Raw genomic sequence first — 16,685 nt, 5'->3', positions numbered from 1 at the left:
CTGCTTATTCTCACACGTGGGTCGACGTCCGCGTCGGCCCGTGAACCGGCATTTTGCCATAGTAAATAAAAAATGTTTTGCTAGCGTCTTCTGGCATGTGCGCACACCTCAGTTCTCTTTTTTACGTGACGAAGTGCTGCAGGTTCCTCCTGTGCTCCACGTTTTGGCCCCGAAAGAGGGGTTTTTATTTATTTTTTTTTTTGTGAATTTTTGTGAGCTTTTTTTTTTAAACGTTTTTAGTTTATTTACTTTGTTAAAAAAAAAAAAAAAAGTAGCTAGGATTTCCTTTTAAAAGAATCTTTGGTTTTTTTCCACAAATTTTAAATTTTCTTTTCAATACGACCACTTTTTAGGCCATGCGGTCGGGTTTCTCTCCCTTTTTGTGCCCCTTTTTCTTGGCACGATCGAGTCCTTTGATTTTGCCGAAGCCGTTTTGCCTTCCATGTCATCGAGGATGCCCAGCGGCTTCAAATTTGTACTCGGTGCAACCGGACCATCTCAGGTACCACAACGCATTCCTGGTGTATCTAGTGCCTTGGGCCCGACCACAGCCTAGCTGCTTGTGTTGTGTCTTCTTATGAAGAAGCGGACCCAAGTAGCTCGAGAAGCCCAACGAGAGAGAGTTTTTGGAGCTCATTCCAGTCCTTCGACGTTGGCATGAACATCGGTACCGAGGTCGGCGGCATTGACGTCAGGAGCAGAGGTAATGGCTGCTGAGAGACCAAGTCGAGCTGGGAGCAGTGAGGTGTCGAGTGGGTCTCCACCTGTCTGTAGGCCTCCTGCTATGTAGGCCCCCCGGGACCAACTATCGTCGGACCCAACCCCGAGGAGATGTGAGGATTCCTCGTCGGCACTGAGGAGTCTAGGTGACGGGCATCAAGCGAAGGCGAAGAAGCACCATCACCGATCTCCGACACACAGCGCTGGGAGCTCCAGGGCGTCGAGGAATTCGGCACCCGAGAAGCGTTGGCGCCAAGAGGATCGCTCCCTCTCCATACAGGAGGTGCCGATGTGCCGGTCTCTTAACAGCCCGCTACCTGCACCTGAGCCTCAGCAGATTCTGCCACAGGCTGATCCACCGGCCCCACAGCCTTCTCCGATGGTGGCACTCAACGAGCGCATCCGGTCTTTGCTTCCAGAACTTCTGGAAGGACTGCTGCGCCATTCTGCTTCGGTGTCTGGGGCTTGCGCCTTCCGTTCCGTCTGCCCGTCACCTGTGGTGAGGTCCCCATCCTCGGTGCCGCTTGTGGCACCAGTGTCGGCTGCCACCCAGATCCGACTCCCCGTCGATGGAGGAAGCTTTGCCACAGTCCATGTGGGCGTCAGCCCCTCGATATCACCATCGAGGACGTCAATCCTCAACATAGAGGCAGGCTCAGTCTCGGAGTTCCCTAAGAGAGGTACTATCCGATACTGAAGCGGAGCATTCGTGGGAGTCAGAAGGAGATCCCAGATATTTTTTTTCCGAAGAGTTGTATGGGATTCCCTCTGAACCTTCCCCTCCACCTGAAAGGAGACGGTCTCCTCCTGAGAGACTTTCCTTTACATCTTTTGTCCAGGAAATGGCTACGGCTATTACATTCCCTTTGGAGTTGGAGGATGAGCCCAGGGCTGAGATGCTCGAGGACCTGGACTATCCCTCTCCACCTAAAGGAGGCTGTGATGGCTCCTCTGCATAAGGTACTGAAGGAAGTCCTTATGCGGAACTGGTCATTCCCTCTGTCTGGCCCTGTGATCCTGAAGAAAGCCGATTCCCAGTATCGGATCCACGGTGAACCTGGGTTGATGAAGTCTCAGTTACCCCACAATTCCATGGTGGTGGACTCTGCCCTCAAGAGAGCCAAAAGTACTAGAGACTATGCCTCAGCGCCCCCAGGCAGAGAAGCTAGGACCTTGGATTCTTTTGGGAGGAAGACATATTAGTCCTCTATGCTCGCTGCCCGTATCCAGTCCTACCAGCTCTTCATGAGCGTACACTTGTGGAATTCGGTGAGGCAGCTGTCTAGATTGGTTGATGCCCTCCCTCTGGAGCAGACCGAGCCTTTTTGCCAGGTGGTCAGGCAGCAGAAAGCGTGTCGTAAATTCCTGGCCAGGGGCGCTTACGACTCTTGATGTGACATCCAGAATCACTGCTCAGGGTGTAGTGAGGCGCAGACTCTCATGGCTGCGTGTCTCTTACATGGATCATTTGGTCCAGCAGCGGATGGCAGATGTACCTTGCCAGGAGGACAATCTTTGGTGAAAAAGTAGATGATCTTGTTGACCAGATCAAGAAGCATAATGGATTCACTCTCCCACCAGGCGCCTTCTGCTACAGCCCTCAACTAGGAAGTTTTTTGGTGGGAAACAGAGTGCTCCCTATTCCTATGCTAGGCATAGGTACACTCCGGCTTCTCGACAGCCTAGTCAGGCTCAGCCCCAGCACGCTCGTTCTTGTCAACAGCGTGCGCCTAAGGCCCCTGCTGCTCCCCAGAAAAAACAAGGACGAACTTTTGACTGGCTCCAGTTATGCATAGCCACTGTAAAATTGTCTGTACCGGACGACTTGCCGGTTGGGGGGGGGGGGGAGGTTAATGTTTTTTCACCAAAGCTTGCCTCTTGTAACCTCTGGTTGGTTCTTCAAATAGTCCAGTTAGGATGCACCCTCAATCTGGGATCCAAACCTCCAAATTGCCCACCGGGAGCTCATTCTTACAGCTCCCAGCACAAGCAGGTACTTGCAGAGGAACTTTCTGCCCTTCTAAAGGCCCATGCGGTCGAACCCATTCCACCAAGGGGAAAAGGCTGGGATTCTAGTCCAGGTACTTCCTTGTGCAAAAGAAATAGGGGGTGCATCCCATCCTAGATCTAAGGGCTCTGAACAAATTCCTAAAGTTCAGGATGGTTTCCCTGGGCACCCTTCTTCCCATGATTCAGGAAATAGATTGGCTATGCTCTCTGGACTTGAAGGATGCTTACACACATACATCTTGGTACCCCCAGCTCACAGGAAGTATCTTCGATTTCGGCTGGGAATGCAGCACTTTCAGTACCGTGTACTGCCCTTTGGCCTGGCGTCTGTGCCAAGAGTATTAACAAAGCGTCTGACAATGGATGCATCCCTTCTAAGGTGGGGAGCTCATGTAGATGGGCTTCACACTCAAGGAACCTGGTCCTTCCAGGAAACAGGCCTTCAGATCAACCTCCTGGAGCTTCGAGCTATCTGGAACACTCTAAAGGCTTTCAGAGATTGGCTGTCCAACCAAATCATCTTGAATCAGACAGACAATCAGGTTTTTTTACATTTGTACCCCGCGCTTTCCCACTCATGGCAGGCAGGCTCAATGCGGCTTACATATTATATACAGGTACTTATTTGTACTTGGCACAATGGAGGGTTAAGTGACTTGCCCAGAGTCACAAGGAGCTGCCTGTGTCTGAAGTGGGAATCGAACTCAGTTCCCCAGGACCAGAGTCCACCACCCTAACCATTAGGCCACTCCTCCTTGCGATGTATTACACACAAGCAGGGGGGGGGGCACCAAATCTCGCCCTCTGTGTCAGGAAGCTGTTCAGACGTTGCTTTGTGCACGCTGTCGAGGCATGTATCTCCAAGCCACATCTAGCAGGTGTAAACAGTCTGGCCGACAGGCTGAGCAGGGTAATGCAACCTCACGAGTGGTCAATGAATGAATATGGGCATAGCCCGCAAGATCTTACGAGCATGGGGCACTCCTTTGGTGGATCTTTTTGCCACTCAGATCAATCACAAGGTCCCTCAGTTCTGTTTCAGGCTTCAGGCCCATGTCAGACTAGCGTCAGATGCCTTTCTCCTTCTTTGGGGAACAGGCCTTCTGTATGCGTATCCTCCCATACCTCTAGTAGGGAAGACTTTGCTGAAACTCAAGCAAGACCGTGGAACCATGATCCTGATTGCACCCTTCTGGCTGCATCAGATTTGGTTCCCTCTTCTTCTGGAGTTGTCCTCCGAGGAACCGTGGAGATTGCAGTGTTTTCCAACTCTCATCACTCAGAACGAGGGGTCGCTTCTACATACCAACCTCCAGTTTCTGGCTCTCACAGCCTGGATGTTGAGACCTTAGAATTCGCCTCTTTGGGTCTTTCAGAGGGTGTCTCCCAAGTCTTGCTTCCAGGAAAGATTCCACGAAGAGGTCTTGCTCTTTCAAATGGAGGAGGTTTGCCATCTGGCATGACAGCAAGGCCCTGGATCCTCTCTTGTCCTACACAGACCCTGCTTGAATACCTTCTACAATTGTCAGTTTGGTCTCAAGACCTCAGTACAATTAGTGCTTATCGGCATGCAGATGATAAGGCTTTCTCTGGACAGCCTTTAGTTGTTCATTTCATGAGAGGTTTGCTTTTATCAAAGCCCCCTGTCACACCTCCACCAGTGTCATGGGATCTCAATGTCATTCTCACCCAACTTATGAAGGCTCCTTTTGAGCCACTGAATTCCTGTAATCTGAAGTACTTGACCTGGAAGGTCATTTTCTTGGTGGCTGTTACTGCAGCTCGTAGGGTCACTGAGCTTCAGGCCTTAGTAGTGGATACACCTTATACTAAGTTTCATCACAACACAGTAGTCCTCCGCACGCACCCAAAGTTCAAGCCGAAGGTGGTGTCGGAGTTCCATCTGAACCAGTCAATTGTCTTGCCAACATTTTTTCCCCATCCTCATGCCCACCCTGGCGAAAGCAGCTTGCACCCCTTTGGACTGCAGGAGCATTGGCCTTTTACGTGGAGTGGACGAAGCCCTTCTGACTGTCCGCCCTGTTGTTTGTCTGTTTCGATCTCAACAGGAGGGGAGTCGCCATCGTAAAATGCATAATGTCCAGTTGGCTAGCAGATTGCATTTCCTTCATTTATGCCCAAGCTGGGCTGACTCTGAAGGGCCATGTCACTGCTCTCAATGTTAGAGCAATGGCTGCGTTGGTGGCTCACTTAGTCTCCATTGAAGAGATTTGCAAGGCTGCAACGTGGTCATCAGTCCACACATTCACATCTCACTACTGCCTTCAGCAGGATACCCGATGCGACAGTAGGTTTGGGAAGTCAGTACTGCAGAATCTGTTTGGGGTTTAGAATCCAACGCCACCCCACTAGGTCCGTTTTATTCTGTTCCAGGCTGCACTCTCAGCTAGCTGTATATAGTTTGATTAACCTATGTTATGTCCTCGCTGTTGCAAGGCACAATTGACCAATGTTCATTGTTTTGAGTAAGCTTGGATGCTGGGGATACCTCACTTGTGAGAATAAGCAGCCTGCTTGTCCTCTGAGAAAATGAAGATACTTATCTATAGCAGGTGTTCTTTGAGGACAGTAGGCTGATTCTCACAATCCTTCCAGTCTCCCCTTTGGAGTTATTTATTATGCTTTTTGATTTAACTGAGGTACGCGCTCGTGCGGCTGGCAGGAAGTCAGTCCGCGCATGTACGGTGCGCGCTGCACGCACGCCAGAAAACTCTGTCAAAACCTTTTTGTTTTTGCTATGTCAAAATGCCGGTCCCCGGGCCGACGCGGACGTCGACCCACGTGTGAAAATAATCAGCCTGCTGTCCTCGGAGAATACCTGCTACAGGTAAGTATCTTTGCTGTGTGGGCTACCATCAAGAACAATTTATTTTGCCACAAGTCATGCTGTTTTAGCACAGAGTCCCATTTTATATGAGACCCTTTTGCTAAAATAGCAAGATGGGTTATTTTACACAAGTCTAAAGGTAGCCCATGTTAATAATTTCCCCCTATTTAAATTTTAAATGCTGAATCTAATGTACATAGTTCAAAAACTCACAGTACACCTATGAGTACTGGAGAAATGGGTAGTTTTCTAAGCAGGTCATACTTTCAGGATTAGTGAGGTTTGTTTTTTACTTTAAACATTTATGTGCCACTGACAGTAATGTATGAAAAATCTCTTGAATTTTGATAGATTTTCCTCAAGTGTTTTAATATAGCTTGTGCTATCACAATGCTATATAGTCTGTTTTAGTGTCTAATTCTAAAGGAATACTTGCAGGTCAATATTTTTGGTGATTCAGAGATTATAGATGCAGCTTGTAAAATTGATGACTTGAATGTAGTGAATTATTAAAAGAATGAATTGAAAAAAATGCTGTCTATGCTTATTTTTAAAATACGAATTCCATTTTAACTTTATTTTCAGAGATCTAAAGAGAAAAAGTGGCCAGATTAAGAATTGCAAATCAAAAATTGAACTTTTAGGGTCTTACGATCCACAAAAACTACTCATCATTGAGGATCCATATGTAAGTATAATCAACATCCTGAAATTATTTTAAGAAAAGAGTATGCATAGGAACAAAGTATACTCATATTGAAATTTATTTCACTGTATTATAAATTTTTAATATGGTGTTGCCTTTTTTCTGTTTGTTCTCAGGGGAATGAAGAGGATTTTGAGACAGTCTATCAGCAGTGTGTTAGATGCTGTAAATCCTTTCTGGAGAAGTACTCTTAACCATACACCAGTTGTACTTCTGGAAATGAGTAGTCAATAACTTGATCTTCAAAAAGCAGAGCTGTATGTGCTTTGTTTTAAACTACTGGCATAAAACTGCAGCTTCTCAAACAATAGAAATATTTTGGTTATATCCAAATGTGGAAATTCTTAAAGAGTAGAATTCATGAATCTGTCTTTTGCTGAGACACTGATGTAATACAGAAGTATTGTGATTGATTATAAATAAGTAGAATAAATGTTTTAAATTGTATGTTTCATTTTTCTTCATTTCAAATTGGCAGCTTGCACAAAAGAATAAATATTTTTGTTTGGGCAAATAGAGGTCTTTTTACTAAGCTGTGGTAAGCGCTAGTCATGCTTACCACAGCTTAAAAGGGTTTATCGTAGGATGTGCTCAGGCATCTTGCGTTAAGTTCCTAATCTGCACATGCAAACTGTTCACTTAAATAATTTTAAAAAATTTTTGCCGCAGAGGAGGTGTTTCTGTGCTAATCAGTGCTGCTCCCTATGTGAGCCCTGAAATAGGTGTCGGTAAGTACTCGTGCGCTAATTTTTTTCCCCTTTATGGCCACACACTAATGGCAGCATTAGCGTGTGGTCGTTAATAGGAAAGATGGAAAATTAGCCATATTCCGGCTGCGGTAAAAATGAACTTAGTGGGCAGGAAAAACTTGTGTAAGGGTGTGCTAAGGCCACTCACTACTAAATCTAAGTAAAAGTACCCTATAGCATAAAGACTTACTGTGAGTGTTAAACTTAGGTGCTTTCGATGTTACTTTGGCATTAGAAAAAACTGTAGTTAATAATTTTGTAATTCTGGATGTGTTTTATTAAGCGATTGCAGTTGTTTGATTTTCAGTCCATTAAATTAAAAAAAAAAACTTACTATAAATACTCTTATGAGCTGAGTTGGTCATTTTTGCAACAAAATCTTCAATGGAATGAAAGTTCCCAGTTTTTATTTGAAATTTCAATGCTGAAATCTAAAAATGATAATGAAGAGGTGCTGAGAGAGGAGGTACTGAGAGGAGGAAAACTTAACTGAGTATTTTCATGCTGGAAATTGCATTTAAACGTGGAGTTAAATAGGTAATTTCATTGTCTTTTTTTTTTTGTTGTTGTTGCTGCTTATTTAGCAAAGCCAGTTTAAACAGTAGTGTAGCTTTTTAAGTTTTTGTTAGGGTTTTAAATAGTGTTTTAGGTTGCATTTTAGTGCTTAGCATAACATCAGTTTAGCATACTGATACCAGCAGAGGGAAGCCTGTTTAGTATTTTAAGTCCCTGGGCTGATCTTTGATTTATAGGCTTTCCAGCCAATTAGGAGGTACACATTGTAGATTGAAGTAGGGTTTTTTTTTTTTTCAAACCAGTACTGTGCCTGATTTATTTATTTTAGGAGCAAGTTTATTTAAATTCTAATTTATATTGCTGGGAAAACTGTTGCTTTATTTTTTTTATCTTGAGTAGAGAAGTCTTAGTTTTAATTTCTCTTTAAGGAGCTTCTTTGCTTTGCTCCAGGATTTTATCTCCATTTCACAAGGAAAGGTGACCTAAATAATCTCTTTTGAAGTCCTCACACTTCTGAGGGTTAGACCTTACACAAAAGAAGAAAACTACTTTTAGTCTACAGAACAGCTGAGGAAATGTTAGGGACTTTGATAGGGCTTTTTCTGTTTTCTACATTTGTAAATATTTTTAAACTGCAGTGTGACTGGGAAACATTGTGATACCAAAGCTGTTGCCCCAATTACAGCTTCTCCCTCTGTGCAGACAGAAAATGTGATCCCCGGAGAGGGACCGGCTCCATATGCAAGATGTCTTCAGCTTGAATCTCTTATGAAAGGCGTGAAAGTAGACAGTTATGGAACAGGATGGGATTTATCCCAAGATACTGAGGGAGCTCTGAGCTCCTGCCGGAACCTCCTAAGGATTTATTTAATAGATCTTTAGAGACTGGAGAGGTTCCACAGGATGATTTGTCCCTCTACACAAAAGTGGGGACAGGGAAAAAGTGGGAAACTACAGGCCAGTAAGCCTCATGTCGCTGGTAGGAAAAATAATGGAGTCGCTTTCTAAAATCCAGTGGGTTGTAGGAGCTGAGGTAATACGGTTTTACCAAAGGAAAATCCTGCCAAACAAATCTGATTGACTTCTTTAACTGGGTGACCAAAGAACTGGATAAAGGACATGTGCTAGATGTAATCTACTTGGATTTCAGCAAAACCTTTGATATGGTTCCTCAAAGAAGACTCATAAGCTAAGGGGGCTGAACTTAGGACCCAACAAGGTGAACTGGATTGGAAATGGGTTGACAGGCAACAAAGGGTGGTGATAAATGGAATCCGCTCAGAGGAAAGGAAGGTAAGTAGTGGAGTACCTCGGGGGTCAGTACTGAGGCCAGTTCTGTTTAATATATTTGTGAGAGACATTGCTGAAAGGTTTGCCTTTTTGCGGATGGCATGAAGATGGCCAGTAGAGTGGATAGCCTGGAGGGAGTAGAAACCGTGAGAAGAGATCTCCAAAAATTTAGAAGAATGGTCAAAGGTCTGGCAGTTAAAATTTAATACAATAATTTTAAAGGTATTGATTTAATGTTCAGGTATCCTGACTTGAAAAATTTCCTATCTACAGATACCTTATCAAACAAAATACACTTTCAAAATAAAAAAAAGATTTTTTTAAATACATAAATAGTGAATGGTTCTCAGAGTGATTAATTGCCTTGTGTCAAGAGATGTATGTACCCATTCAGTGCACTCAATGTGTGACAGTCATTGCATCAAAAGCCCTCACCGCCAACCTCTAATCAAGAGGCAAAACTATAAATTGGAATGGAAGAAAAATACCACTTTATAGATTAAATGATATTTTTCAGTATTGCAAATATTCAAATATTTATAACATATATCAGCTATAAGTCATTACTTACTGATGTAAGCGAAAACACAGAAAAGATTAAAAAATAAGAGCATATGTCAAAGGTACTTATCTAAAGGTTATGAAACCAGTGCAAACTCAAATTCATGTAGGTCTTAGCATTCTACCAAATCCTTTGAAGAAACCGCTGTGGGAGCAGATAATACAGCTCTCACTGTCTCTCCTGATGCCCTGTCCCTACATGGTGCTCCAAATGCCGAACCTGTGATGAAGATTACTCTTTAAGGGGTCACCGATCTCACCGCCAGACACAGCGGAACATTCGTAACTTCAACTGAATGTGTATATGGTAACACACATGTGACCAAAAAACTTATTAGATGAGGAACATTCAGGACATTTTAAATGCTCCAGTTGTGTCTATTGTCCACATGCAATAGAAGCATGAAGTAGCATTCTACATAATTTGTTGGGGAAAAAGAATATTCTTATACTTACATTTTGTGAATCACAATCAGTTTGTAATATATGGTTTTTGGTACCAATGTGATCTTTGGCATATTGGTCAAACAAAAAGAAAAGGTACAAAGGCAATGAAAATGATAAAGGGGATGGGACGACTTCTCTATGATGAAGGGCTAAAGCGGCTAGGGCTCTTTAGCTTGGAGAAAAGATGGCTGAGGGGAGATATGATAGAGGTCTATAAAATAATGAGTGGAGTGGAACAGGTAGAGGTGAATTGCTTGTTCTTTCAAAAAATGGTAGGACTAGGGGCCACGCAATGAATCTACAAAGTAGTAAATTTAAAACCGGAGAAAATATTTCTTAACTCGTCGTGTAATTAAACTCTGGAAATTGTTAACCAGAGAATGTGGTAAAAGCAGTTAGATTAGTGGGGTTAAAAAAAAAGTTTGCATATCTTCCTAAAAGAAAAGTCAATAAGCCTTTATTAAGATGTACTTGGGGAAAATCCACTGCTTATTCCTAGGATATGCAGCATAAAATGTACTGTTTTGGTATCTTGCCAGGTACTTGTGACCTGGATTGGCCACTTGGAAACAGGATACTGGACTTGATGGACCTTCAGTCTATCCCAGTATGGCAACACTTATGTTATTAAAGAAAAGAAGTCCCTTTGGTTGAACACTAGGAGTTGGCCCACATACAGTGGAGGAATTAAAATTTTTAGTATTAGTTCTACTTAATATATAGGATAGGAGATACAGCAGCTGTTTTACACAGAAAAGAGGATCGTTTTATTTTTCTATTGGAACAGTGGCCCCTACAGGCTTAAACAGAGAAGTAGAATGGCCTGTGATATAGTGCATGTGACTTTCCTCGATTAGATAGATTGGGTTTATGCATATCTGTGTTTTGAGAGACAGGCGCCATTATGCGGGAGTCCCTGTCCGATATATCCAGCTTGGGATAGATTCTGTGAAAGATCTTCAAACTAATCTCAGGTAAAAATTATTGTATTTGTTTTAATATCACACACAAAAAGAAGTAGAAAGGTGTTATTCAGAATCCTATATCGTTTTTTCATTATTATTTTAGTCTGGCCCCTGATGATGCGAGTAGCAAACACAAAACTGTGTTGGGAACCAGGACTCTAGAGGATTTGTTCAATAAAGATGATCATTTTAAGATCCATTCGAATTGATCTGGGAAAGACTTTCAAAGAAATTTCCTTCATTCTAGATGATCATTGTGGCATCTATTATCACGGAGGATGGAGAATGTGATATCTTGAAGAAAAGAATCATATTGCTATGTTCCATATGTGGATTTGACATCTAATATGAAGATCTATACTATATTATATAGGAACAGTACAATTGAAACATAAGCACAGAGTTACAGTTTTGTAGTTGATGGACAGATATGTCAATATGGGAGGGTACTTTCATTGTTTGACATAATTTATCTATTAGGATTTATTTACTACCTTTTTGAAGGAATTCACATATGTCATTTTTAAGATATTGAATAGTATGAATGGCAAATGTAGAAAAGTAGGATATTGGGAATATCCAGCAAAACATTTTAAGAAATTTTGTATATTACTACTACTACTATTTAACATTTCTAAAGCGCTACTAGGGTTACGCAGTGCTGTACAATTTAACATAGAGGGACAGTCCCTGCTCAAAGAGCTTACAATCTAAAAGACAAGTGAACAGTCAGTCCGAAAGGGGCAGTCAAATTGGGGCATATATGTGGGGACTTACAATTGATACTGTCCAGAGGGTCCTGGTCACTGTCATGGTTACTTAGCAAGTAACAATACAATACAACTCTGCTTATAAATCTTGCCAAAAAAGATTTAGCCGCAATCACAATACTAAGAGAAAAAGGACCTCAATGCTTTCAAATCACCTTACTAAGACCAATGTTTGGCCTATAAGGATACAATCATGTGTGGTGCCAAAAAAAAAAAAAAAGCCTCATCTGCAAAGTTAATATTGCTTCCATTAGTGCGCTCTGTAAGGCTCCATCTCCTCAACTGACACGTAGTTCCGGAACGTTGCAGGAATGCTTGAAGGCTTCACTTTCTCGGCTTCAGAACGTTGGAGGTGTGTTTTATTATATAGGATATGTATGTATGTTCATTCTTAATATACCACCCTACGCATGGCATTAAGGTGATTATATAATACAGTACCATAAGTATTCCATAGTAGAAAAGACCAAAGGTCCATCAAGCCCAGCATTCTGTTTCCAACAGTGGCCAATCCGGGTCACATATACCTGGCAAGAACCCAAAGAAGTACAAAACATTTTATACTGCTTATCCCAGAAATAGTGGACTTTTCCTTTAGGAAGCCGTCCAAACCTTTTTTAAACTCCACTAAGCTAACTGCCTTTACCACATTCTCTGGCAACGAATTCCAGAGTTTAATTACACGTTGAGTGAAGAATATTTTCTCTGATTCATTTTAAATTTACTACATTGTAGCTTCATCGCATGCCCTTAATCCTAGTATTTTGGAAAGCATAAACAGATGCTTCACATCTACCCATTCAACTCCATTCATTATTTATAGACCTCTTATCATATCTCCTCTTAGCCACCTTTTCTCCAAGCTGAAGAGCCCTAGCCGCTTTAGCCTTTCCTCTGCACCTTTTCTAATTCCACTATATCTTTTTTGAGATACAGCAACCAGAATTGAACACAATATTAAATGTTAAAAAGCAGCGGGCCCAGCACAGACCCCTGGGAAACCCCACTAACTACCCTTCTCCATTGAGAATGCTGACCATTTAACCCTACTCTCTGTTTTATCTTTTAACCAGTTTTTAATCCACAATAGAACACTACCTCCTGTCCCATGACTCTCCAATTTCCTCTGGAGTCTTTCATGAGGTACTTTGTCAAACGCTTTCTGAAAATCCAGATACACAATATCAACCGGCTCACCTTTATCCACGTTTGTTCACCCCTTCAAAGAAATGTAGTAGATTTGTGAGGCAAGATTTCCCTTCACTAAATCCATGCTTTTGAATATGCTCTGTAATTTTGTTCTTTATAATGGTCTCTACCATTTTGCCCGGCACCGACGTCAGACTCACCGGTCTATAATTTCCAGGATCTCCTCTGGAACCTTTTTTAAAAATCGGAGTTACATTGGCCACCCTCCAATCTTCTGGTACCAATGCTCGATTTTAATGATAAATTACATATACTAACAGTAGCTCCGCAAGCTAATTTTTCAGTTCTATCAATACTCTTGGATGAATACCATCTGGTCCAGGAGATTTGCTACTCTTCAGTTTGTAGAACTGCCCCATTACTTCCTCCAGGTTTACAGAGAATTCATTAAGTTTCTCCGACTCGTCAGCTTTGAATACCATTTCAGGCAACCGGTATCCCACCCAAATCTTCCTCAGTGAAGACCGAAGCAAAGAATTCATTTAATCTCTCTGCTACGGCTTTGTCATCTTCCTGCTTTTAATATAATTTGTACCCCAGTATGACAGTGTCCCACTGGTTATCCTCCTTCCACCAGGTCTCAGAGTTGCCTATTATATCTAATTTTTCATTTAGTGCAATATATTCTAACTCTCTCATCTTATTTCTTAGACTCCTGGCATTTGCATATAGACATTTCAAACTATATTGTTGTTCCTAGTTACATCACGCTCAGTACTTGATAGTATTAATTTGCAATCTTTTGTCTGCTTTTTATTTTTATTTAAGGACACCTGATCTACTATGGTCTCTTTTGCAACCTCACTATCAGGATACCCTATCTTCCCTATTTTGGTGATATCTTTGAAAGATACCTTATCCCGAACCATGCGCTTTTGAGCGACTGTTGGCCTCTCTCTCTTCCCCCCCCCCCCCCCCCACTTTTCTAGTTTAAAAGCTGCTCTATCTCCATTTTAAATGTCGATGCCAGCAGCCTGGTCCCCACCCTGGTTAAGGTGGAGCCCATCCTTTCGGAATAGGCTCCCCCTTCCCCAGAATGTTGCCCAGTTCCTAACAAAAAACCCTCCTCCCTGCGCCATCCCCATCCACACATTGAGACTCCGGAGCTCTGCCTGTCTCTTGGGCCCTGCGTGTGGAACGGATAGCATTTCAGAAATGCTACCCTAGAGGTTCTGGATTTGAGCTTTCTACCTAAGAGCCTAAAAATGCCTATTTCTAGAGAAAGTTTCAGTTTAAAACTAGGGGAAAAGGGTTGTACACTATGGCAAATAGTTAATAATGCTTGCTTTTCTCTCTCTCGCTCTTTTTACAAGAAGGTATTTAACTAGAGCAGAGAGGAGAAAAAATCCGTCCACTAAAGAGGTTTTCCTTTGATCCATTCTCTGTGCCAAACCGCAAAGGACTCCAAAGCCACAGCCAGCTGCCCAGTCGAAATCTAGACTGGGGTTTTTGCTTGTTTTAGGGAGACATTTCAAGCAACTTCCTAAAGGAGAAGTAAAAGCTTGGGTTTTATGCAAAACACTGGCCCAGTATAACCTTGGATGCTTGAACATAAGAATTAAACTCAAATAGGAGATCTATATTTGCAATACCAGGTCAGACCAAATATCTGTCTTGCTTAGCATCCTGTTTATCCACCAGTGGCTAATCCAGATCATGAGTACCTGGCAGATTTGTGTCGGAATATGGGTGCCCTTCTCTTTTGAAAATAAGCAGGACAGTAACATAGTAGATGAATGTCAGAGAAAGACCTGTATGGTCCATCCAGTGTGCCCAACAATATAAACTCATACGTGCTACTTTATATGTATACCTGACCTTGATTTGCATCTGCCATTTTCAGGGCACAGACTGTAGAAGTCTGCCCAGCACTAGCCCCGCCTCCCAACCACTCGCCCTCCCTCCCAACCACCGGTGCTGCCACCCAATCTCTGCTAAGCTTCTGAGGATCCATTCCTTCTGAATAGGATACCTTTATGTTTATATATGTTTATCATATATCTCATTTTTCTTAAGTAAATGACATGTCAAGAAGACTAGAAAAAATTTCTTATGGAACTTTTGACTGTTTTGAGAGTTGATTCTTCTATAAAATGGTGGTTATGAATGTGCATATGACGAGCAATGTACAGTTGATACTAGTTTCAAACTTTTTAGTGTATACAGCTGATCATTTTAAAGGACCAGTACTGTATGTTTCAGTAAAGTCATGCCATAGGCGTTCACTAAATTTGCCATTTGATTTATTAATGAAAGTTGTGAACAGCAACAAAACAGCATTTTCTCTGCAGTTTTAAATATCTAGCTCTACCTTTGAAGTTCAAACAAAACACCACAAACTGGAATGAAAATTAAATGCTTGTAGCAAAGTAAGTGCTAATCTGGATTACATCAGAAACAGGCAACCTAGATAATTCCATGTTGCATTTGTTAAACTGCTTCATGGATTCTAGGAACAAATAGAAAACTATTTTACGATTTATTGCATAGCTGCAGCTAGCCTCTGCAATGTCCATGATTTCAGTAAGTGAGCAGAAGACTTTTGTTAGGTTAATATTGTGCTACTATTACAGCTGTTGTGTGCTATGAATTCCTTGAATATGAAAATTTGCTAAACCTTAAAAGGGAAGTCAAAATACATTTCTGAAGGTGTGTAATATACCAAGAACATTTTTTATTACACATCTTATTTACAGTATTTACATATTGCACATATTAGCTGACATGTTTTATACACTTAGGACTAAATTTGACAAATAGCGCTGAAAAAAAGCGCTCGGCGCTATTCTATAAATGGTGCCCTGGTGGCGGAAACCACGACTACTTTTAGGCTTGCCATTTACACCAGCAAAACCCTGATGTAAATTCCCACACACAAATTAGGTGTTGACCCCCTTTATTTTGTTACACGTGTAAATTGAAGGAACGCCTTGATCCCATGACTGTGCTCTCTTTTTGCACCCACAGATAATTTTTATGCTTGAATTCCTGTGCTTACATTATAATTTAAGCCAATTAGCACTGATAGGGCACAATTATTGGTGCTAATTGGTTTGTTAATTAAATTGCATGTGCAAATTGGGCATGCGCCCAAATTTGCATGTACAATTTAAAGCACCATTTATAGAACTTAGGGGTTTCTATACAGAGAACTAATGACATTAACCTTCATATTTTTAAACAAGTTCTCCCAGAAGGTACAATGTAATGCACTGCTTTCTTCATTTTTACAGAAAGTGAAAGCCAATTCCTTGCTCATGTAATGGCTTCTGGTTCAGTATGAACTGTCTTGCAAGGACAAAAGGCAAAGGAATATAATGCAATTCATAAGTTGGACTTGGGGTACAGTGTGGCCTTAACATTAAATTAACAAGTAAAACTTCATTTTAATCAAATACTGTTTTTGATTGCATTAAGCATGAGAGATCAGCCATGAAGCTGGTGCTGTAAAGCAGGTTCTGGTGCCAATAAAAATACTTTGAAGTAAAGTTTTGTAGTAGAGAGAGTTTTCTAGGTGACTGGTATATGATGGTATAGGTTTTGACAGTACAACACATTAAATAGGAGTGTCATTGATTTTGTTCCTTAAAGTATATCTTGTACCATTGGCAGTTATGCCTATTATAACTCTGCAAACAGTGTTGACAACATACAAAATGCATTTTACAGAAATTATGGAAGTAATCTTAGTCTGTAAAAATAAATCTTTGTTCACAATGGATTGTTACAAACATAGTGATCTATTTCCTGTTGGTCTCCAAGGCACTTCTCTTGGTTCTTGGTGTTTCTTTGTGGTATTGCGATCTGGTAAAAGAAAAAATATATGCCAGATTACATCATAACATTGTATTACTATGTATCCATCCTAAATTTCTGCCTCAAGCTGTGACACGC

General features: G+C 41.7%; 2 protein-coding genes across 2 annotated transcripts in view; both read left to right on the top strand.

The window, feature by feature from the left end:
- LOC115464799 (low molecular weight phosphotyrosine protein phosphatase-like) overlaps positions 1–11,021 on the top strand; it is a 63,976-nt gene extending 52,955 nt beyond the window's left edge. Inside the window, exons 5-7 of the mRNA XM_030195160.1 lie at positions 6,164–6,266; positions 6,401–6,468; positions 10,916–11,021. Of these exons, the coding sequence (XP_030051020.1) occupies positions 6,164–6,266; positions 6,401–6,468; positions 10,916–11,021 (277 nt within the window). The remainder of the gene's footprint in view (positions 1–6,163; positions 6,267–6,400; positions 6,469–10,915) is intronic.
- A 344-nt stretch (positions 11,022–11,365) lies between these two features.
- LOC115467181 (low molecular weight phosphotyrosine protein phosphatase-like) overlaps positions 11,366–16,685 on the top strand; it is a 31,580-nt gene continuing 26,260 nt past the window's right edge. Inside the window, exon 1 of the mRNA XM_030198929.1 lies at positions 11,366–11,373. The gene's annotated coding sequence lies outside the window, so the exon portion shown is untranslated. The remainder of the gene's footprint in view (positions 11,374–16,685) is intronic.

This window comes from Microcaecilia unicolor, chromosome 3, assembly GCF_901765095.1.
Source record: "Microcaecilia unicolor chromosome 3, aMicUni1.1, whole genome shotgun sequence".
NCBI classification, from domain to species: domain Eukaryota; kingdom Metazoa; phylum Chordata; class Amphibia; order Gymnophiona; family Siphonopidae; genus Microcaecilia; species Microcaecilia unicolor.
Note: the sequence above shows the minus strand (reverse complement) of the source record. Positions and strands in the feature narration are given on the sequence as shown.